Source organism: Eptesicus fuscus, chromosome 24, assembly GCF_027574615.1.
Source record: "Eptesicus fuscus isolate TK198812 chromosome 24, DD_ASM_mEF_20220401, whole genome shotgun sequence".
Classification (NCBI taxonomy): Eukaryota; Metazoa; Chordata; class Mammalia; order Chiroptera; family Vespertilionidae; genus Eptesicus; species Eptesicus fuscus.
This window is the reverse complement of record NC_072496.1, coordinates 18,136,917-18,160,794: the sequence shown is the minus strand read 5'-3', so window position 1 is coordinate 18,160,794 and position 23,878 is coordinate 18,136,917. Positions and strand designations below refer to the sequence as shown.

General features: G+C 43.8%; 1 protein-coding gene and 1 non-coding gene across 2 annotated transcripts; one reads left to right on the top strand and one right to left on the bottom strand.

Moving 5' to 3' along the window:
* Window positions 1-4,017: 4,017 nt before the first annotated feature.
* LOC129148265 (zinc finger protein 551-like) lies at window positions 4,018-18,093 on the bottom strand. Its single transcript, XM_054712883.1, is given in 5 exon segments — window positions 4,018-4,457; window positions 4,525-5,595; window positions 6,658-6,781; window positions 16,440-16,528; window positions 18,063-18,093. Coding segments are annotated over 5 exon segments (1,755 nt in total).
* A 3,456-nt stretch (window positions 18,094-21,549) lies between these two features.
* On the top strand, window positions 21,550-21,678 carry LOC129148317 (small nucleolar RNA SNORA11). Its single transcript, XR_008555372.1, has one exon. It is a non-coding gene; the product is annotated as a small nucleolar RNA SNORA11 (small nucleolar RNA).
* The last annotated feature ends 2,200 nt before the right edge of the window (window positions 21,679-23,878 follow it).

Here is a 23,878-nt window from a genome sequence, read left to right as displayed (position 1 = left end):
AACCTGGGACCCTCCAGTTCACAGGCCAACAATCTATCCACCGAGCCAAACCGGTCAGGGCCTGAGCCAACATTTTAACAAAGGAGATAAAGACAATATAAATAAATGTATGAAAAAATGCTCACAATAAAAAATTCTTATGGAATAGAATTAAATCAAAAGCAATTTCACATGTAAGCAATTCCAGGCCTACTATTTAAAAAGATTAACCACCAAATGTGATGCCAGTGTTAAACAAAACTGGAATTTTTATATACTGTGCCTGGGTGGGAAGGCAAAGTGCATGACAACTTTAGATCACAGTTCTGCTAATGTGAAACATTAACCTAGAATGCAAATGTTTGATTAGTAAAAGATCTGTCTATAAAAATAACTAAATGCAAATATTCCAAACATATTTATTTAAAATACCCCAAATCTGGAAATAACCAATTTTATAGAGAGATCAATAGATGAAGTTGCTATCCATAGAATATGACTCAGCAATAAAACAAATTCAATAGTCATGTAGGCATTTGTATTGGATCTCAAAATATGTGTCATTAAGGAAATCAGTATTTGTAAAAAAAAATTACACACCTTATAGTGCATATAAAAATATGAAAATATATGAACTAATTGAATGTAAAAGATGGAAAATGAATGATTGCATGAAAGACAGAAAATGTCAGAAAGTTTGATTATAAACAGGCAGGAGAAAATGTAGAGTGTGGGGAATGTAAGACTAGAGTTGTGGGTATGAGAAATAACACATAAGAATAGCAGAATAAACTTTGTTTTCACTGTGTGACTCAGCTGGATGGGTGTCACCCAGTACACTGAAACGTCCTGGTTCAATTACAGGCCAGTGCACAGCTCCGCCTGGGTCCCTAGTAAGGGCTGTGCAGGAGGGAGATCTTGTATGTTTATCTCTCTCTCTCCCCTTCCTTCCTCTTTTCATAAAAAAAAAAAAATTAAATGAAATAAATGTATCCTATATAATAAAAGCCTAATATGCAAATTGACCATCATTCCATCACAAAAGATGTCTGCCACGTTATGGAAAAAGTTGGCTGCCCGCATGTGTACACAATATGGCCACCACAAGATGGCCAGCATGGGAGGGCAGTTTTGGGCAATCAGGCCAGCAGGGGAGGGCCCAGGCCTAAAGGGAAGGGCTGTTAAGGGCCTCAGGCAGAATATGTTCACTGCTTACTTTCAGACAATTGCATGGAGATAGTATATTATGTAGAATACAGGTTTGTATCAGATCATCCCATGGTACCACAGTCAACATTTATTTCCTTATGAATCAGACCTGCAGGGGAGGGAAGTCGGGGGCGACCAGGCCTGCAGAGTAGGGCAGTTGGAGGGATCAGGCCAGCAGGGAAAGAAAGTTGGGGGGGGGGGCAGCCCTGAAGGAAAGGGAAGTTGGGGGTGACCCGACCAGCAGGGGAGGGCCAGTAGGGCCAAGCAGGCTGGTAGGGGAGGGCAGTTAGGGGAAATTTGGCTGGAAGGGGAGGGCAGTTAGGGGCAAACAGGTCGTCAGGGGGAGGGCTGTTAGTGGTGACCAGGCCGACAAGGGAGGGCAGTTAAGGGTGAATGGGCCAACAGGGGATGGCAGTTGGGGGTCACCAGGTTGGCATGGGAGGACAGGTAGGGCCAATTGGGCCAGCAGGGGGGCAGTTAGGTATCACTCAGGCTGGCAGCAGCGTGGTTCAGGGGTGATCAGGCTGGCAGGCTGAAGTGGTTAGGGGAAATCAGGCAGGCAAGTGGTTGGGAGCTAGCATTCCTGGATTGTGAGAGGGCAGTCAGACATCCCTAGAAGAGTCCCAGATTGGAGAGGGTGTGGCTGGGCTGAGGGACACTCAACCCCCACCAGTGCACAAATTTCATGCACTGGGCCTCTAGTTTTTAATAATATTTTTAAAAGCACAAGTGTTGTGGTTTGTGTACTCACAACTGAAAGTTTACTTTTGTCACACCTTGAATATACTGACAGATAAGATGTCACCTGTGGTGGTTTCACAGCTTTATCTCTAGGTCAAGGCTAATGAAAAAACACACATTACAAAAGTGTACTTGCTTGCATGTCAGTGCTCATTTCCTGAGAGGAACAGCTTTGCCTCCGCGGTAGCAAATATTGGAAAGCAGTGAAGACTACTGCCATGGGAACTAACAGGAAGGCTTAATGGTTACAAATGACACAGCTTGGGACTGACTACAGGATTATCCTTCCTCTATTGAGAAATTACCTTGAGGTGAACACCATAGAGACCAAGGGAATTCACAGAACCATTAAATTGTTTCCTCTGTCAATGACTTCAGCTACAGGAAAAAGTTTTGGAGGTCTGGAGAATGTCTATACACAAAGGTAACACAAGCGACAGGACCAGGAATGTTTGTGGATTTACGTTCAAAACAGACACATTCCATCTAATTTACTGCAGTCTCTCCCATCACAATGAATACAGTGTTTCTATCTCAATAGTAGTTTAACCTCAGAGTCTTACAACAAATGTCAGAAGACTATGAAATTTTGTGCTTCATGGCACATGGCTCCTTTGCAGTATGTGGGGAGGAGTTCCCCAAAACATTTCTGAGACTTATGTAATACATACTGTGAACAGAGAACATAATTCCTATTGTTCATAGGACAGCAAATTCCTCCTCTTCTAGTGATCACTAACCTCACCAATAACCAAGGTACCAGGATGGAAATTAAAACCACAAAGCCATGCCATTTTTATTTTAAGGCCTTGGGCAGCAATGCAAAATAAGCCAGTATTGGACAGAGTGATTTTCCGCCATCATGCTCTCCCTTCAGAAGCACTGAAGGTTTAACACCCCCTCCCCCGCCAGTATCTATTCACATCCACATGCTGACAGATCACAACAGTGCTTTCAAAATATGGCAGGAAGTGAATAGAACCAACAAAATGAATGGTACATCAGCAAAAATCCTTTACTGAGATGTCATAAACCAGAGCCAGAGGGGTTGAGATAGGTGAAATAGAGTATAAGTCAATCATCACAGCATAATGTGAGAACCACCTTAGAAATACTACCTCTTTGCTGCAGATGGGTATTCTGCACAAACCCTGAGTCAGACCCATTCCCTAGTAAGAGAGGAAGGAATGAAGATCCTGCCAAGAGTTCAGAGTATTTTATTTATTTATTTATTTATTTATTTATTTATGTATTTAGTTTTAAATCTGAGACTTTATTTAAATTTTGTTAGCTCTTCCTTTATAAAAAAGAATTTTTCTTATTTATTTCAGAAGGGAAGGGAGAAATAGAGAGAGATATGAACATCAATGATGAGAGGGAATCATTAATCAGCTTCCACCTGCATGCAACCCACTGGGGATTGAGCCCACAACCCCAGCAATGTGCCCTTGACCAGAATCAAACCCAGGACGCTTCTGGCTGCAGGCAAACACTTTATCTATTGTGCCAAACTGGCTAGAGTGTGTTCAGACTATTTAGAATTTATTCAAGCACAATTAAGAATTCAGGGTTTTTTACTGATTCACACTGTACAAGTGAGTTAGGTGGTAGAGGTGAAATCACTTTCAGCCATAAACCCTCACGGTGACATCAATCACATAGTAGACCTGGGCGGGATAGCCAATGTAAGGAGCTCCTTAAAATCTCTCTTGTACCTGAAACTCATGAGGAATCTATCAGTGTGTATGTCCTAATAAAAAGGGATCATATTTAGGCAAGTGTGTATCATAGACTCTCCTTCAGTGTTGTTATTCTGGGTAAGGAAAAAGAAACATTCCTTAAACATTTAAGGCTTTTTTCCACTGTGAAGTCTCAGGTGTCTTATAAGGCTACATTTTTGGGTAAATGATTTCCCACAATCTGTACACTCATAATTTTTCTCCAGTGTGGATTCGTTGATGTTGAATTAGGATGGAACTATTACTAAAGGACTTCCCACAATCTGTACATTTATATGGCTTTTCTCAAGTGTGAACTTGCTGGTGCTTATTGACATCAGACTTACATCTGAAAGATTTTGTACAATCACTACAACGCATAAGGCTTTTCTGCACTGTGAATTCTCTGATGGCGAATGAGGTTAGATCTAGCACGGAAGGATTTTCCACAACCTGTACACTCATATGGCTTTTCTCCAGTGTGAACTCGCTGGTGATCATTGACAGAAGACTTATATCTGAAGGACTTGCCACATTCACTACACTTATAAGGCTTTTCTCCAGTGTGAATTCTCTGATGTTGAATGAGTTTAGAACTCTGACTGAAGGACTTCTCACAATCTGTACATTCATATGGCTTTTCTCCAGTGTGAATTTGCTGGTGTTTATTGACCTCAGACTTACTTTTGAAGGACTTTCCACATTCACTACAATTATAAGGCTTTTCTCCAGTGTGAATTCTCTGATGATGAATGAGGGTGGAACTCTGACTGAAGGACTTCCCACAATCCGTACACTAAGATGGCTTTTCTCCATTGTGAACTCTCATATGTTGAATGAGTTTAGAACTGACTGAAGGACTTATCACAATCTGTACATTCATATGGTTTTTCTCCAGTGTGAACTCGCTGGTATTTATTGACATCAGACTTATATCTGAAGGATTTCCCACATTCACTACACTTATAAGCCTTTTCTCCAGTGTGAACTTGCTGGTGTTTATTGATATTAGACTTACTTCTGAAGAAATTCCCACATTCACTACACTTATAAAGCTTTTCTCCAGTGTGAATTCTCTGATGTTGAAAGAGAGTAGAACTCTGACTGAAGGACTTCCCACAATCCGTACACTCAGGTGGCTTTTCTCCAGTGTGAACTCGCTGGTGTTTATTGATATTAGACTTACTTATGAAGGACTTCCCACATTCACTACACTTATAAGGCTTTTCTCCAGTGTGAACTCTCTGATGTTTAATGAGGGTAGAACTCTGACTGAAGGACTTCCCACAATCCATACACTCAGATGGCTTTTCTCCATTGTGAACTCTCATATGTTGAATGAGGTTAAAGATTTGTCTGAAAACTTTACTACATGTGTCACACTCATAAATCAGATCTCCAGAACAGACACCCTGACATTCAACAACTTTCTGTTTCTGGCTGGCATCTATTTCACAATCAGCCCACTGGTGATGACTGTTTCCTCTGACATATTCTTGTGACATCTCACTGCCACTGTGTGGCTCTTCAGTGATCTGAGAGGCCCAAGGCTGGAGAAGCACTGAGGGAGATTGGATGTCTTTTCCACCTTCACTGATGTTTGAAGGCACCACTGATAAGTAGAATCTGCACCTGTTCATAAATGAAGGCCTGTCCATAGCTTCTTTCCAGGAGGTCTCTCCACTGACATCCTTCTGTTGCTGGTGAGTGTTTGCACTGAAACAGAAGTCTCCCACACATGCGTCACTAAAGAAGTGATTGTGCTCAAAGTATTCTGCTTGTGACTCAGTCAGGTGCAAAATATCTTTTAACACTGAGAAACACTGCTTACAAAAATGTGACTTCTGTGTTATTGGAGCTGTCTTAGAAGCCCTGACATGTGACTCTCCTTGTACAGAAACACTCAGATCAGAACAGGCCTCCTCATCATCCTCTTTATGCCAACAACCTTAAAACAGAAAAAAACGTGAGGAAATGAATGATGACTGTGGTGACAGGGGAAGTTCTATTACAAAGTGTGTGTCCCGTGACACCGGGGTTGCATACAATTTTCAGAAAAGAAGAGATGTGAAGGAAGAATTAATAAGAGGCTTCTGTGAAGTTCTGGGGATCTGCAGATCACAAGAGAAGGAAGACTACACTGGGAATATGACACAAAGATGGCAATCACCACAGGGAAGAGAGGTAAGATTTCCAGCCCTTCTGTAGGCTAACAGTGTTCATAGCGCTTGTCTGCAGGTGATATAAACAAACTCTGAAGAATTTTGCTTATGTCTTATTCCAGGAAAAATTCAGTAAATGAGTAGCTGGTGTTTGAAACCTACTTAAGCATGTATGTGCACTTCATAACACATGTGTAAGTCAATGTTAAAGAATACTGCAGAAGCACAATGCAGAGGAACAGGTGATGTAAAAGTGCCACAAAGGTGAACATAGCCCAAAGCTGTGTGAAAATGACATGTCAGAAAGAATAAAGTAGATAAAAAGATTAGGTAGAAATGTGGTGTAGCCAGTGGTACTTTCATCTGATAACTGATGAAAAAGAGATGGTTCCTGATATGAAGGAGGGTCTTACAAGAACATCCCATAGTTCATGCAAGTAAAGACCATAATCTGGAACAGACAGTCACCCAGGAATTTAGCTATAGGACAGGGGCAGAAGTGGAAGCCAAGAATCTGAAAATAGTCACTCTCCCAGGAAGAGAAACAGCAGGTGGGATCAATTAAGCTGTCTGTGAGACCCCTGACTCCCAGAATCTTCCTGCACTTGCTGAGGAAAATGTTGTAAGACAAGTTTGTGGAGTCTATTGCTCAGGGCTCTCCACAGAGCTCAGCACTGACAGCCATAGGACATTTGAAAAGACAGTGAGGAATATTTACAGAACCCATGGTCTGGCTGTGAGAGAGAGAGAGAGAGAGAGAGAGAGAGAGAGAGAGAGAGAGCTATGCCTGGAGAATAAAGTAAGAGAGAACATCACTTTTGGATGCTGGAGAGATGTGAAGGTCTTACCTAGAGATGGTACAAGTGAAAACACTTCTAGCATCACATCGAAGTACAGAAGTCTCTGAGCCTCATCAAGAAGACCCCACCCGTCCTGAGAGAAGGCAATGACCATATCCTCAAACTTCATATCCTGTCATAATTGGGACAATACAGCCCATGATCAGATTCTCTCATAATACTCCAAGACTATCAAACTCTTAAACCACCACATCCATCTGCTCCCTCTATTCCCCACATCAGAGAAGAAAGCAGGCCTTAGTTCCATCAAAGTCAATCTTTCCATATCTTCCTACTGATGCAGTGTATTCCCACAACAATAAAGAGAGTTGAGTAGATGGAAGATACCTGTGTTCTGGGCCTCAATGTGAGTCCATTACCCCATCTTAATAACAGCGTCAGGTGTTAGGGTAATGAGAGCTGTTGCACATAAAGGGAGTGTGAGTGATTTGGCACTGGTCTTGTAAGGTCATATGCTTGTTGTCTCTCAATTTTCCCTCCAAGACACCAAAAAAGATTACATCACACTTCACCCTTCGGACTCCAAACCCAGATTGTTGAGGCCATTATATTTCACTACATCATTTTCCTTCACATAATTCTTTGAACCACACTCCTCTCACACAGCTTCATTCCAATAGGCACAACTTCACTGGGAACACAAATATGTCATGACAAGAACAGGTTGTTTTCTAATTAGCTTGTTTTCAAAAATTCTAATTTATAACCTCTATAATGTATTTTCCTCTTATCATCTCCCTTCCTCATACCAGTGGAGGCTTTCAAGCACAGGTGACACTGATGTGTGCTATCTCATTCCAATTGATCACTGGGGCAGCCCTCAACAAGAAATGGCAGTTCAGCATATATATAATGTAAGCTATTCATCTGGCATGTAGAACCACAACAACTTCTCTTTTCAGAAATTCCCCCAAAATTCCCCATGTCATACCATCCAGCCCCCACCAGAAATGGACTCACACTTCTTTCATTCTTATGTTAATGTCAGGGCCCTACAGCCATGAATTCACATACCCTCTCTAAGTGCACACCATTTTTTCTACCACACCTGTCTCACACCTGCACTCCCATATCCTAAGCACCCATAGTCATCTCCTAGGCATCATACTCGTTATTGAGCAGGTACGACCCAGAGAATGCCTAGAAAATTCAAACTGAGTGATGTACTACCTGTAATCTCATAGTTCACAACCATAGAGGAAGTGTTGTGTCCTGCTCTGAAGGTCTCCATCCCTGATTGTTTTCTTTCCCTCCCACCTCACCTAATGTGAACCACATCTAATCTCAGATATTCAGAGCCCACCTTCACTGTTACTGCACTTGATGTCTCTTCACCAGTCACAGCCTTTCATCACTTATGCCCTCTCTCTACCCCATGCCCAGTGAGTCTCAGAGATGACCACTCATGCCCCTATGCAATTCCACTGCACTGACTGCAACAACCCAGCCACAGCAATAGTAATCAAAAACAAACAAACCACAACAACAAAAACACACCTGGTAAGTGTTTAGAGAAGAAAATAAGCACCAACCACAGTCTCATCTTGTTTGAAATATTCTTTGGCATCCAATTCAAAACAAACACACAAACAAACAAACAAAGGTCATCTACAACTCCTATCTGGTCTATACATTTTCCACTACATTTAAGGAAGTCTTCCTATTGAACTACTCATCAGAATTCTACATGCTCTTGAACTTCTATCTCAAATACCCTAACAGGCCAAAAAATAAAATTTTTGTATCTCCTATGAACATAACACTTCCTATTATGAATTTCTCCATCTGAGTTGATGGTGCTTTCATACATTCAGGTGCTAAATCCACACCTAATGTCAACTCTGACTCTTACCTCTCTGTCTCTCTCAACCTCAACATTAGAAAATCCAGGTGGCCACACCTAAATCATTGATCCAGAATGCAACTGCTACTGCCATCTCCACATGCACCATCATGAGCCAGTTACCATCACAACACCCAATGTATCACAGCTGCTTCCTTCCTAGTCTTTCTTCCTCCTCCCTCACAGGCATATTGTTCATCATGCTGCAGCCACCAGGAGTCTAATGAGACCTGGTTCAGATTACCTGCCCCGACTGCTGCAAATCTGTTGCTCCCATCACCTGCAGAACAGACTTCCAAGTTGTCACAAAGCTCCTGTAGATCCTATTTTATCCCATTTTTACTACTTCCTTTTAAAAAAAAAAGAGAGAGAGAGAGAGAGAGGATGCCTGCAAGTCCCCAAACTGGTTTGGTCTTTATTCCATGTGTTTACACATTCTGGGAGGACCCCACACGCTTCATTCCTCTAATTGCCAAAATCAGGGAGAACTTCATACAACCCTACATCTGGATTTAGGATTCTGGGCTTAGGAGCTCAGAGCAACTGCGAGCTAGTAAGTTCAGTTCGTTGTGCTGGCATTTTAGGAGGAGCAACTGGGTCTCCAGCAGCCTGTGTGTTAACCCCAATCCACACTTGTTTTTAGTCTGTAGTTCTTACTGCCTGTAAGGGACTTCTTTCCCCAGCTCTGGAACCCTGTGCTAGGGCTCTGGTGTGGGGCTGGGACTCCTTGCTCCTCCAGCCAGCCTCTGCAGAAGCTATCTCCCTCCCAATTGAAAAAGTGGCACACCTGGGTGCTGGACCAGCTGGTTCCTCACCTTCGCACCTCCTTCCAGTCTCAACGCACTTTCTTCTTTACCTCTCTAGTTGTAGTGCTTCCACTCAGCCAGCTTTCCTGCATTTCTGGAAGATAGTTGTTCTGTATTTTAGTTGTAATTTTGATGTGGTTGTGGGAGGCAGCAAGTATAGGCGGTTACCTATGCTACCATCTTGGTTCCTAATTCTTTGTTGTTGAAAGAATTACTTATGTCCCATTTTCCACCCATTGACCTCTCCAGCTGAACCCTGTCCCCCCACCCTGGCCTCCACACCCAATTGTCTCTGCCAAAAAAAAATATGGACTAGTGTGTTGTAATGGAAGGAAAATCAATGCCTGCATGTAGGACTGGGTAAGGTAGAGAGAGAGAAATTATAAAACAGCAGGAGGTAAATATAGGGTATGCCAAAGGTAAGTTTAGAGTTGTTGGTATGGAAAGTAATACAATAATAACAAATAATAAAAGAATTTACTATGCCCTGGCCAGTGTTGCTCAGTCAGTTGGGCATCGTCCCCTACACTTAAAGGTCACTTCATCAGGTCAGAGCACATATCCTCTTCAAACCGCAGTAGGGGAGGGCAGAAGGCATCAGATTAATATATGTCTCTCATGTAGATGTTTCTTTCTATGCCCTTCCCATCCATTCGCTCTAAATAAATCAATAAATGTAAAGTTTAAAATATTTTTTAAAAACAGTAAACTGTGTTTTGGGTGTTCACTATTGTAAACCTATTTTTTCTCTACCTTATACACTGGTGACATAAGTTTGTTTCATGTGTGACAACTTCACAGCTTTATATGTACACCAAAACTCACCAAATAGTACACATTGGAAAAGTGCAGTTTGATTCATGTCAGTTCTCATATCCTCGGAGTAATAGCCTTGCCCCAGTTACAGCAAATATTGGTAAGCAATTTAGACTATGACTATCAGAATCCACAGGAATGTTTACTGGTTACAAGACACATGATGGGATTGATTACAGGATTATCTTTCCACTACCTTTGAGTTCTTGTCTGTTGAGCATCAACCTTGAGGTGAACACCCTAGAGGCACCAGCAGAATAGCAAAATTATGAGATTATTTTCTCTGCCAATGACTTCACCCACATAAAACAGTTATGGATGTCCTGAGAATGTCTGTAAACAAACATTACCCAAGCCACAGGCCCTGCAACATTTGTGGAAAACATTCAGAAGAGGCACTTTTCAACTAATTTACTGCAGTCTTTCCACGCACGATGGAAACAGTGTTCCTGCCATAATTGTGGTTGCACCTAACCCTCAGATTCTTACAACAAATGACACCAGCCTATGAAATTTAGTACATCATGGCATATGGCTCATTTGCTGAGACATGTCAGACATACTGTGAACAAAGAATATAATTCATATTGTTCACAGAAGCACAACAAAGACCTCCTCTTCAGGGTGACCTTTGACTTCACCAATAATACAGTAACAGGCTGCAAATTAGAACCATAAACTTCTATAGTCTTGATTTTAAGGCTTTGGGCAGAACTGCAAAATAAGCAAATAATAGCCAAACAATGATTTTTTGCCATTAACATGTCCCTTTAGAAGCACTGAAAGTTTGGGATCCCCACAATATCTCCACTTCTACATGCTGACAGATCACAATTGTGCTTTCAATTCATCCTGTGCAGAGAATTAAAGGTACAAATGCAAAAAAACACCTTTACGAAAAGATCATAAACCATTGCCATACACAGCAAGTGGTTTGCATGTTGGTGAATAACAACCTGAAAAAAAAAATGCATCACAGCACAATGTGAGAAATACAATGTACCTGGAAGATATAGCACATCTTAGGATGGTGGTCTGGGGGAAACAATGGTTAAGTCCACTCCTTAGTCAGAGACAAAAGAGTGAAGATCCTAGAGCTTGGATCATTTCCTCAAACAGAAGTAAGAATACAGAATTCATTTTTTTCTGAGCACACAGGACTTCCCACAATCAGTATACACATATAGCTTTTCTCCAGTGTGAACTTTCTGGTGTGGAGTGACAGTGCAGCTTTGACGGAAGGACATCCTGCAATCACAGAACTCATACAGCTTTTCTCCAGCGTGGACTTTGAGTTGGTGAATGAGTTTGACCTCAGGATGACAGACTTCCCATGATCACTACACTCTTATGGTGTTTCTACAGTGTAAACTCTCCTATGACAAATGAGGTTAAAGATTTCTCTAAAAGCTTTCCCACATTTTTTACACTTATAATTCACTTCTCTGGAGCAGACAACTTGACGTTGAACAACTTTCTGGTTGTGGCTGGCAGCTTTTCACATTCACTCCCCTCATTATAACTTCTTTCACTGAGAAATTCCTGTGAAATCTCACTATCACTGTGTGGCTCCCATGTTAAAAGTTGCCTGGTGCTGGAGAGTGTCTGAGATATGCTGACAACTCTTTCCCACCCTCCCTAGTGACTAAAGGCACCCATATTAAGTAAAAGCTGCCCTGTCCATATCTTCTTTCCACGGCTTCTGTCCACTGGCATCTCTCTGTTGCTGGTGAGGGTTTGCATTGAAACAGAAGTCTCTCACACATGTGCCAGTGAAAAAGGCTTTCTTCTCAAAGTATGCTGCTTGTTACTCAGTTAGGTGCAAAATATATTTTAAGATATAGGAAAAAGTTGGGCCTTCTGGGTTGCTGGAGCTGTCTTAAAAGCCCTGACCAGTGACTCTCCTGGTACATATATGCTCTGCTCAGAATTGGCTTCCTCGTCATCTCTTTTATACCAACAACGTGAAAATAGAAAAACAGTGAGGAACTGAATGCTGACTGTTGTGACAGGTGGAACTCCCTTTACAAAAGTGTATTGCACGTAACACATTGGTTCCATACAATTGTCTGACAATAGAAGATCTGTAGGCAGAATTTATAAGATACTAAAGATCACAAAACAAGAAAGACCTCAAATTAAATATAACACACTCATGGCAAGAAGCAGGATCGTCAGCTCATTCTTCTGCTAACAGTGTTCATCATGATTTGTCTGCTGGTTACATGGAAAGCTGTGCTGAAATATGGTTACGTTTAATTACAAGTTACATATATATATATATATATATATATATATATATATATATATATATATATATATATATATAAAAGGCTAATATGCAAAGTGCCCCCTTGGGAGTTCGACTAGGAGAAAACTCGCTCACTATGCCATGTGCTGACCACCAGGGGGCGGTGCGGAACATGGTGGGTGACCAAAGGCTGCAGCAGTGCTGAGGGAGTGAGGGAAGGAGGAGGCAGGGAGGGAGGGGTAACCAGGCAGTGGTGGCGCCTGTGTGCCAATGGATGGAGGAGGTGGGGAGGTGAGGAACCTGATTGGCCCTGATCTTCAGACAGGCCTAGGGACCCTACCCATGAACAAATTTCATACACTGGGGCTCAGGTACTCAATAAATTAGTAGTTTGTGTTTAAGAAATATTTAAGCTTTTAGGTGCATCTCAAACACATGTGCAGGTCAATGTTAGAGAATACTGCAGATGGAGCAATGCAGAGGAACAGGTGATGCAAAAAGGCCACACAGGTGAAGGGAGTCAAAGGCCAGGAGGTCACAGGTGAAATGACAAGTCAGCACAGTGTCAAGTATAGCAAAGGAAAGGTAGGATTGTGCTATTGCCCATGGTACTTGCACCTAAACATTGTTGGAAATGAGCAGGTGCTTGGTATCATCTAAACACCACCCTTACATCATATCTAGCCCACAGTTGCAACTCAACAGGGCCAGGCCTCTTCAGAGACCATCCTGCATGTTCATCCTATAAAAAAATCAGGCTTCAGCCTGCACATTCTTCTCTACAAATACAACGAAAAGGAATATTCCAAGTATTAAGGAAAGATGACTTAGTTGGAGCAATTCAGCTTGCAATTATATTTATGGAAGGTAATATTACAAACAACTGAAGTGGATCGTGTAAGAACAGTTCAAGGTTCATGTAAGTAAAGACTATAACCTGGCACAGGCAGTCACCAAGGACCTTTGGCTAGAGGAAGGAGGTAGAAATGGAAGCCATAGATCTTGACATAGTAACTGTGCCAGGGAGAGGAATAGCAGGTGGGATCCATTAAGTTGTCTATAAGACTCCTGACTCCCAGACACATCCTGTACTGTCTGAGGAATGGGTGTTAGGGATGTTTATGAAGTCCTTAGCTCAGGGCTCTCCACAGACCTCACCTATGACAGCCACAGCACATTTGAAATAACAGTGGGGAAAATTAGCAGAGCCATGGTCTGGCTGTACAAGAGTGAAAGATACATCAGAGGAATAAAGGAAGAGAGGAAATCATCTCAGGACATAGAAGTGCAAAAACTTCCAGCATCACATTGCAGTACACACGTCTCTGAGGCTCATCAAGGAGCCCCCATTGCTCCTGAGAGAAGACAATGGCCACATCCTTAAAGTTCATATACTGTTACAATGGGGACAGTACAGCCCATGATCAGATTCACTCCTAAGGTTCCAACTCTATCATATTCCCACCCTCCACATCAATCTGCTCTCTCCTCTCCATACACTAGAGAAGACACCAGGCCTTCATTGCATGAAAGTCACTGTCATCTTGTATTTCTACTGCTATTTGGTCTTCCCACAATAAAGGCAGTTGAGCAGATAGAAGATAACTGAGCTCTGGGATTCACATGTACACCACACTTCCTCTTGACAGTAGAATGGGTGTCAAGAACATAGGGTAGGAAGAGATGTTGGCCATAAATAGAGTGTGAGTGATTTGATACTGGTCTTGTCAGGAAATACCTTTCTAACCCCTCAGACTGTTCCTCAAAGATCAAATACATGTCATCACACTTCACTCTTGTAACCACAATTCCAGGGTGCTGAGGTCATAGCTTTGTACTACCTGTTGCACATAGTTCTTTCAACAACAGTTCTCTCATACCGCTTCATTCCCAGAAACACAGTGTCAAAGGTAACACAAATTTGCCATGGTGAGGATGGGTTGTTTCCTAATTACCTTATTTTCCAAAATTATAGATTACCACCTCCATAATTCATTTCTCTCTTACCCTTCTCCCTTACCCATGCCCTAAATAAAGATTTATTGAGATTTTCAAGCCCAGGTAACACTGCTGTATACTATCTCATTCCTAACAATCAGTGAGTCACCCCCAACAAGAAAAGGCAGGTGGGTACATAAACATCATTTAAGCCCTGGACCTGGCAGGTAGCATGAAAACACCCTCCCTTTTCAGGCAAGTACCCCAAAATTACCCTTATTTTATCATCCAGACTCCACCAGAAATGGACTCTCCCTTCATTCACTCTTATGAAAATGTCAGGGTGCTCTGGCCATGAAGTCAAACTCCCTCTCCAAGTGTACCTCACTCTGTCTTCCACACTTATTTCACAGCTGCCCTCCTACAGTCCGGGCCCTCAGTCATCTCCTCACCCTCTTACTTATTACTCAGCAAGTGTGGTCTAGAGAATGCTTGCCAAATTCAAACAGGATCAAGTACTGCCCAGACTCTGATAGTCCACACTCATGGAGGTAGCCTTGAGTCATGCTATGAAGGCCTCTCTCTATGACTGTTTTTCCTTCAGTCTAAACAATGAAGAAACACAGTCAGATCTCAGATACCCAGATCCCACCTCCCCTGGTGCTGCACTCAATGTTCTTTCACCAGTCACAGCCAACTTCTCTCCACTTAACCATTACTCAAGTCCCAGCTGTGCTGGCCCTCTGTACCATGCTTAGTCAGTCTGAGATGACCATTCAAGCCGCTAAGCTAATCCACAAGACTGACTGTTACTCTGAGGGTCACAATAATATCCTGGTGAGTGTTTATAAAAGTAAATATGTACCAACCCAATCTCATTTTGCTTGAATTACTCTCCGGCCTCCAATTAATCTCAGGTCCACTCATCTTTTTAAGGACTTGGCCACTGCAAAACCATTCTCTCTCCCTGACTCTCTACATGGCAACTCTGGCCTATGCTATGTTCTGAGCCACATCCCAGAAACAGTGCCCCCAGCAAGAAAGCCAGTCCTCAGGCTCACACTGTCCCTTCTGAGCTCCTACTACCATTACCAAACCGACCATGATCCCCTGCATGAAAGTGATCTACAGTCCTGGAGGCTGTGTCTCAGTTGGTTGAGCACTGACCCATGCACTGGTGAGGTCACATGCCTGGGTTGTGGGCTGGATACACAGTAGAGATTGTGCAGGTGGCAACCAATCCCTGTTGTTTTCTCATCCCTGTTTCTCTGTCTCTCTCCCTCTCCCTTCCTTTCTACATCTAATATCAATAAAAAATACATATGTGTTTTAAAAAACATACCTGAAGGTTGCTGATTCACTCCTCACTCCAAGCCTTTGCACATTCTGGACCCTGTGTCTGGAGGACCTCACAATCACTACACTGGTTGCCAGAAACAAGGTCCACATCATGAAGTCCTACTCCTGGCCTTAGGAGATGGGCTTAGTGTCTCTTCAAAGTCCCCAGGTCCAAGGGAAAGAAGAGCGGCTGACAGTTCCAGGACTCTACTATCTCAAAGGCCACAAGTGTGTGAGGCGCTGAAATAAGTTCCACAAACCCGTACACTTAATCGATTCTGCATTTGCAGGATTTTGTGGAAAGAAAATTGTCTGTTGACAGCCTGGCAACCAATAGGCTCTATGGGCTCAGGCTGCTCAGTACCCTTGCCCAGCCAAGAGGCCAGGTGCCCTCCAGATGCCTGTATTATCTCAGGGCTCAGTCCTCAGTGCTCAAGATTTCCAGTTACTTTATCATTTACAGGACTCCCCTTTCCTGTCCACAGATGTTGTCCTCAGTCTTCTAGTCTGTTTTTCCTCTGAGCAATGGATGGTAGGAAAAGTTAGAATCTGGCCTCAGAAAATGTCCCGCTCTTTTCACAACCATGTATGGCTCCAGCTTTCTGAGAGTGAAAGGAAAACTCCTCGTGCAAAACTACACCTCGTCTTCTTTGTTGCCTTTACACCCACAACAGGCCTGGATTTCCCAATGCTCCCTGTTCAGTCGCACCATCACGTCCTTACAAGGTGGCACTGCAGCCTTCCACCCTCTTCTCCCATCAACCATGTTGGGACTTACCATTCTGAACGCTGGGACCTTGGCGGCAGGACCTGAGAGGCGCTGCTCCCCAAGGCTGGAGGGTTCAATGGGGTCAGGCTGCGGGAAAGCTGTGAGCAGAGAGGATCCGGGAGGCAAGGAGACAACAATCTCGGTCTGTCTGGGCTCAAGGAGCCTCAGACACACCCTGCACAGCAGGGATGCTGCCTCCCAGGCCTCCTCCTACTCACAACTAGTGCCCTGAAGCCTGTGAATATTAACAGAGAACTAAACTGTTAAAATGGCCACTGAGAGGAGGAAGGCGGAAGTCGCCCCTTAAACAGATACCCAGACACCATAATGCCATTTAGCTCCGCCCACCTGAGTGCAGTTCCTTCTGGGTAATGTAGTTTTTACAACCTCCCAGGGGAGTACTAGCATCCCAGCCAAGGTGAATAAAGGTGTTGTGGCCCAGGAAGTGGCTCCTGGGGAGGGACTAGATGGGACCAGAGGCCTGGCTAACTGGAGCAGACTAACAGATCTCTGAGGGGAAGAAGGTGAGGAGGAATGCAAGAGATCCACCAAATAATACATACAGAGTGGGAAAATGGGAGTGTTTGATAATACTATCAACAATAAAAAATATATGTATTTTCGTAAACTTTAAAATAATGTAGCCCATCTGATATAGCTCAGTGGTTGAGCCTCGACCTATGAACCAGGAGGTCATGGTTCTTTTCATTTTCATTTTTTTAAATAATTTATTGTTTAAAGTATTACATATAGTATTACATATAGCTCCTGTCCCCCCTTTTGAGCTCTGCTCAGCCATCCCCAGCCTCAGCATATGCCTTTACCCCCCATAGTGTCTGTGTCCATTGCTAATGCTTATATAAATGCATATAAGTCCTTTGGTTGATCCCTTAACCCCTCCCTTCCTGACTTCCCTCCCAGTTTTGACACTCTGTTTGAAGCTTATGTTTCTGAATCTATTTTTGTTCATCAATTTATGCTATTCATTATATTCCACAAATGATGAGGTCATGTGATACTGCTTTTTTTCCTGGTCAGGGTGCATACATGGGTTGCAGGCTCAATTCCCAGTGTGGTGGGGGAGTCATGCACGAGGCAACTAATCAGCAATTCTCTCTCATCATTGATGTCTTTATCTCTCCCTCTCCCTTCCACTCTCTAAAATCAACAAAAATATTTAAAACAAAGTATATACATGTATGCATAGGCCATGGACATAGACAATAATGTGGTGAGGGACTAGAAGCAGTGGGGGCAGGGTAGAGGGAGAAAGGGGGCAGGAGTATGGCAGAAATTGGGAACACCTGTAATAGAGTCAGAAGTCCTATATAATAAACAGCTAATATGCAAATGGTCTTCGCACCCACCTGCCCTTATGCTGGGGCTGGGGGACATGACATCAGACCAGGGTTCCTGAGGCCGTGCCCATCGCCCCGGTTTGGGGCCTGGTGACCTGATTCTGCACTGACCCCCGGAGCGGGGCTATGGGACCTGAGGCCTTGAGCCCAGCCCCTGTGGGGCTTGACAGGGAACCTGAGCCTGCACCCCTGGCTGGCGGGGGTTAACAGGGACCTGAGGCCGCATTAGGGAACCTGAGGCCTCACCCCTTGCCCCGGCGCCCAGCAGGGGTACCTGAGGCCAGCTCAGGGAACCTGGAGGTCATGGTTGCAATCCCAGTCAGGACACTTGCTCAGATGGGATGGATACCCACTGTGAGGCATGCAGGAGGCAGCCTATCAGTGATTCTCTCTCATCATTGATGTTTCTATCCCTCTCTCCTCCCTTCCTCTCTGAAATAAAGAATGTATGTTTTAAATCAATTATACTTACATCAATTATTTTACTATTTTATTAAGAAAGTTATTGAGCATGTTTGTACCTACTATATCAATATCTTACCTAATAATAGAGAAAGATGTAAATTGACCGTACTTTCACTATGCCCACAGCCAATCAGAGTGAGTATGCAAATTAACCCAACCAAGATGGCAGGTTAATTTGCATACATACCTGGGTCCGGGGAACCTCCTCGGCACCTAGGTCACTCCCAGCCGGCCATCAGGCGGAGGCTTTAGGTTTAGGAAGGGGCCAAGCCTGCAATTGGAGAGGCGGGGTCCCCTTCCCAAGCCTAAACCTGGGGCGGAGGCTTTAGGCTTGGGGGAGATCCTGTGGGGAACCTTTTCCCAAGTCTAAACCTGGAGCAGAGGCTTGAGGCAAGGGAAGGGGCCGAGCCTGTGATCAGAGAGATGGGGGTCCCCTTCCCAAGCCTAAACCTGGGGCAGAGGCTTGAGGCGTGGGAAGGGGCTGAGCCTGCGATCGGAGGGGTGGGGGTTCCCTTCCCAAGCCTAAACCTGGCGTTGAGGCTTATGGCTTGGGAAGGGGCTGAGCTTGGGATCAGAGGGAAGGGGAAAATATCAATGGAAAGATATCCTCAGGTGAGGATAAAAAGAAAAGTAAAGAAAGAAATGTCATATCCTATGAAAGACACATCTTGAAAATGCTTAAAGAAAGTTGTCATTTTTTCATGGTGAAGGGACTGGAGTTTGTGTTGATTAAAATACCTTGACAGCAGCAGGGTGATGGGGCTGGCACCTTCCCCTTATCAGCCCAGTTGCCTCAAGCAAAGGGAGGCCAGGCTGCGGCTTAGGTCCACTCCCAATGGGGTGCGGGCTTAAGCTCTCTGTAGGACAACCCCTGAGGGCTCCCAGTATGTGAGAGGGGGCAGGCTGGACTGAGGGACCCCTCCCCAGTGCATGAATTTCGTGCACCAGGCCCCTAGTGTTATAAATAAAATATAATGATTACTACTGAAATATCTCATCAGCCCATATTCAGTGCTATCACTTTGGAAGTTTGAAAGTAACAATGATGATAGTATTTACAACAAAAATTGACAAATTCTACAAACCTTGACTTCACTTAATATACTATTGTGTGCTTCAATTTAAACTGAATGGTGGAGAATGTTAGCAACATAGGTTAGTCTTATAAGTGTAACATGCAAGTGGGCTTTAAATTATACGTAGGATATAATTTTAGAAAAACAATTTTCCTCCCAGTATTCAAAACATATAGTTACAAGTGGCAATTTTCCTCCCAGTATTCAAAACAATAGTCTAGAAATAATAATAATACAAGAATAATCCATTCCCTGGTTATTGAACTTCAATTGATTGGGCACCATCCCTTGTCCTGAAAGGTCACTGGTTGCATTCCAGGTCACGGCACACGCCTGCCTGGATGCCGTGTAGGTGGCATGCAGGAGGCAGCAGTTCAATATTTCTTTTTCTTATCGCCATTTCTTTCTCTCCCCCTTCCTCTCTTTCTAAAAGGTCAATAAAAATATTTTACATAGATAAGAGATGTTTTAAAAAGGAGAATAAACTCTGTGATTTGCATAGTCACATTTGTAAGCCTACTTTTGACCTAACCTGTATATGGGGAAGACATACCTTTATTTCACATGTGATATTTTTAGAGCTTTATGCCCAAGCTCACCACATAGCACACATTTTAAAAAGTGCATTTCAGTTACAAATATACTTAATAAAGCCTCAAAAAGCACTTCCAAATAAAGGCCTGGACATCCCTGTCTTGTTAGGAAATTAAAAAGGCAACCTTACATGGGTTCTACCATCTCTCTCCTAATTTCCTGGGAGGACCAGTCTTACTTCAGGGGCAGCAAATATTGGCAAGCAGTGAAGATGCTTGTCATAGGAATCCCAGGAATGCTGACAGGTTACAAAAAATACATCCTGGGACTGATTATAAGATTTTCCTTCCTCTAGCTCTGAGGTCTTGCCAGTTGAGGAAAACTTGAGGTGAACACCCTAGATTGGCCAGGGGACACACACACACACAAAAAAAGTGTTTCTTTTTCTGCCAATGTCTTCAGCCACAGAATACAGTTATGGAGGCCCTGAGAATGTCTGCAAGCAAACATCACAGAAGCCACAGACCATTGATCATTTGTCGAAAAGGTTCAGAAGAGGCACATTTCATTCAATTTACTGGTTTTTCCCATTCACTATGAATACAGTATTTCTATCCTAATGTTAGTTCCATTTAAACCTCTGAGCCTTAACAAGTGACACCAGCCTATGAAATTTCATAGATCATGGCACATGGCTCCTTTACAGTATGTGGGGAAGAATTCTCCAAACATTGTTGAGAATTATGTAATACTTACTGTGAACAGAGAATATAATTGATATTGTTGACACAGGCACAACAAAGAACTCGTATCCTGGGTGACCATAGAACTCTCCAATGATAGAGGCACCAGACTTCAAATTAGAACCACAAAGTCATGCAGACTTTCTTTCAAGGCCTTGGTCAGCAATGCAAAATAACCCAATATTGGACAAAGAGTGGTTTTCTGCCATTCTTATGTGCCTTAAAAGCACAAAAAAGTTTGGGATCCCACAAATTTTGTCATACTAATTTACCCTCTTTAATACATATATTGAGTTCAGAGAGAAAGGGAGAGGTGAGAGATAGAAACATCAATGAGAGAGAGAATCATTGATCCACTGCCTCCTGCACGCCCCCTACTGGGGTTAGAGCCACAACCTGGGCATGTGCCATTGACCAGAATCGAACTTGGGACCCTTCAGGCCCCACTCTCTTTCCACTGAGCTAAGCCAGCTAGGGCCTAATTTACTCTCTTAAAGGAAACATTAAGAATTTAGGTGCTGCCCTGCTAAGGTTCCTCAGTGGGTTGGAGCATCCTCTCGTAAAGCACACCCACTAAAGGATGGTGTCTTTGACTTCTGGTAAGGCACATAACTGGGTTACAAACTTGACCCTTGTTTGGAAAGCACAGAGGAGGCAATTGATCCATGTTTCCTTTTGTATCAATGCCTCTCTCTCTCTCTCTCTCTCTCTCTCTCTCTCTCTCTCTCTCTCTCTCTCTCTCTTTTTCCTCTCTCTCCCCCTTCCTTTCTATCTCTAAAATTAATAAACAATTCCCTGAGAGAGAATTAAACAATTAAGGTGTTGATGTTTCAAGTACATATGGTTAAATCTAAAGCTATCTCTGTTAGAACAGTTATCAGAATCATCTGAAATCAATGGAATTCTGTCTCCTGTTATATAAGCGGCTAAAAGAATCAATATCTGGGTGTGAAGAGAGCAGAGTGCCTGAAGAGTGGCTCCTCTGTGTATAACACATCCAACAGCAACTTGGGCTTACTCTTTTCAGGTGGCAGGATACTATGGCCTTCCTGTAACATTACACCCGATACATGAAAAAAAAAAAAAAAAGAATCAATATCACGGATTTCAGAAAACCCCCACACTATTAGTGCCATAGTCATGATCCCCACCTTGTTTTTATTTAAGCCCTTAAATCTGATGGTTTCTGGTTAAAGTCATCTCTGTATTTTTTTAACTAAGCTTAGTCTTTGAGTGATAAAAATGAACTTTCCCATGGGAGAAGCTCTTTCTGAGGGATCCCAACGTAACTTTAGACACTGGAGTGAGGAGAGCCCATGATAAACTAGAAAATGTGCTTTCCCCAGTGAAACCCATGTTTTAATGTCTATAAATACTGCCAGTGACACAGGAGGCACCAGTCAGCCAATTTTCAGTCTTTCTTAAAGCAGAGAACCCTCTGGAGACCACGTGCAGGATGGTGTTGGAATTCGAAAGATGATTTCCTGAGACAGATGTATTGTAAATGTCTAAGGCTCCTCAGGATCTCACATAGTATTTCATCTATTGCATATCCTGCCCCATTACTGTGTCCTCCAGCCAGTTTTTTTTTTTTTAACTTCTGTGGAAGCTTACCATCATTACTGTCTCCTTGTACATGTCTGTGTTTGTCATTTTCCTCTGGAGAACTTTCCTTATGGTGAGTAAACTAAAGCACCTTACAGATACACTTTTACTCATAAATAAGGAAACATGGTTAAGCCCCTGGATTCTTTATGTGCATTCAGGACTGTAAATTTCCCTCTGGCAATGATTTTTCTGTAGGGGCTGCCCATCAGCCCTTCTGAAGGCAGCCTGGGGCTGGAGGCAAACTGTGAGGCCTCCTGAGGAGAAGGTCAAGTCCTGCCACAGCGCCCACAAGCCAGCCAGGACCCCCCCCATTCTAATTTCAGTTGTCCAAAGCAGCCACAGTGACCTCCCTTCACCTCCCAAGTTGGGGGAGGGGAGGCATGCTCCCAGCAGGCCTTCCACTGGACTCTGCCACCCCTTCCTGGATTTTCTCAGGGAGGCCCCCATTGAGCACCACTGGCTTCACCTTATGCCTGAGCTCCTGTCACCTGTCAGATCTGTCCTGTTCATTGTCTGTGGGCTGTCCTCCACTAGGACACCAGCTCCTAAGGGGAGGGGACTCCTAAGGGAAGGGGACTCTGTATCTCAGGAGTCCGGAACAGTTGGGGTCAACAGTGTACATGCCCTCAGTCCTTACAGGTCTCAGCTCTGCACGCCCTTGGCTGCTGCCTCTACATCCAGTATGATTCCAATTCTCATTCCTAGAGTCTTCCCTCAGCCCTCCCACTCAAGGAACCTGCACCTCTCCAGCCCTGTCCCTGAACCCAACCGCTCTGCTCCTTCAACCACGCACCCCAGAAGCACACTATGCTCAGAGTTCAGGGTCCATCAACTCACTTCAGGAGCATGTCTCAACTTCAGTGGAACATCCCAGGCACAGCCAGGAAAGAATGCAGGCAACAGAGTCGTATCAGTGCAGCAGAGTGGATGTTTACCCATGAAGGAAAGATCAGGGCCATTTGCTCTCTCTAGGTGGATAAATATCTCGAACATCCTTTGGTGGCTAAACTTCAAGTCACTTGTAACCCTGTACAGGACCACCTGGCTTAGCAGCCTGTAACCTCTCTTGCTGGGCAGAGAGGGAATCAGCCTCTGCAGAGACAGCTCCTCTCCCTCCCTGGGCAGGGCAATGGCTGGAGCACTTCATTACAGTGGACTAGGTTGGCCCTGCCTGGGTCACAAGTTTTCTTGGAGCACATGGTGATTCCCAGGTCATGACCCCCCAGGAACTCCTACAGCAGAGCTTTCTCAATTTCCCACAAACCATGAACCCAAAGAACAGAGAGACCATGAGCCTGGACTGGGAATAGGGAGGACCTCAGAGCCACACACATGGCCCAGCACCAATTCTCCCTAGCAACTGCCCTGGGCTTTTGCCTGCCCACACACACCCATCTGCCCAGCAGCCACTGCTGCTCCCAGCCTTGCCACCCGAGAGGAATCTGGGCTTCTCAACCATCTGAGTGTGCAATAACCCAGCCTAAACCCGACTGGAATGTGCAGAGACCACAGGGGCAGGTCCTAGCTCAAAGCTTCTCCCAGCTTCTTTGCTTTTAGTCCCAGGGATGCCATCATACCCTGTGGGTGATGGTGCAGCTCAGCCCAGGTTCCCCAACCTGCCACACTTACAGTAACAACACCTCCCATAATGTTCTCTGGACCGT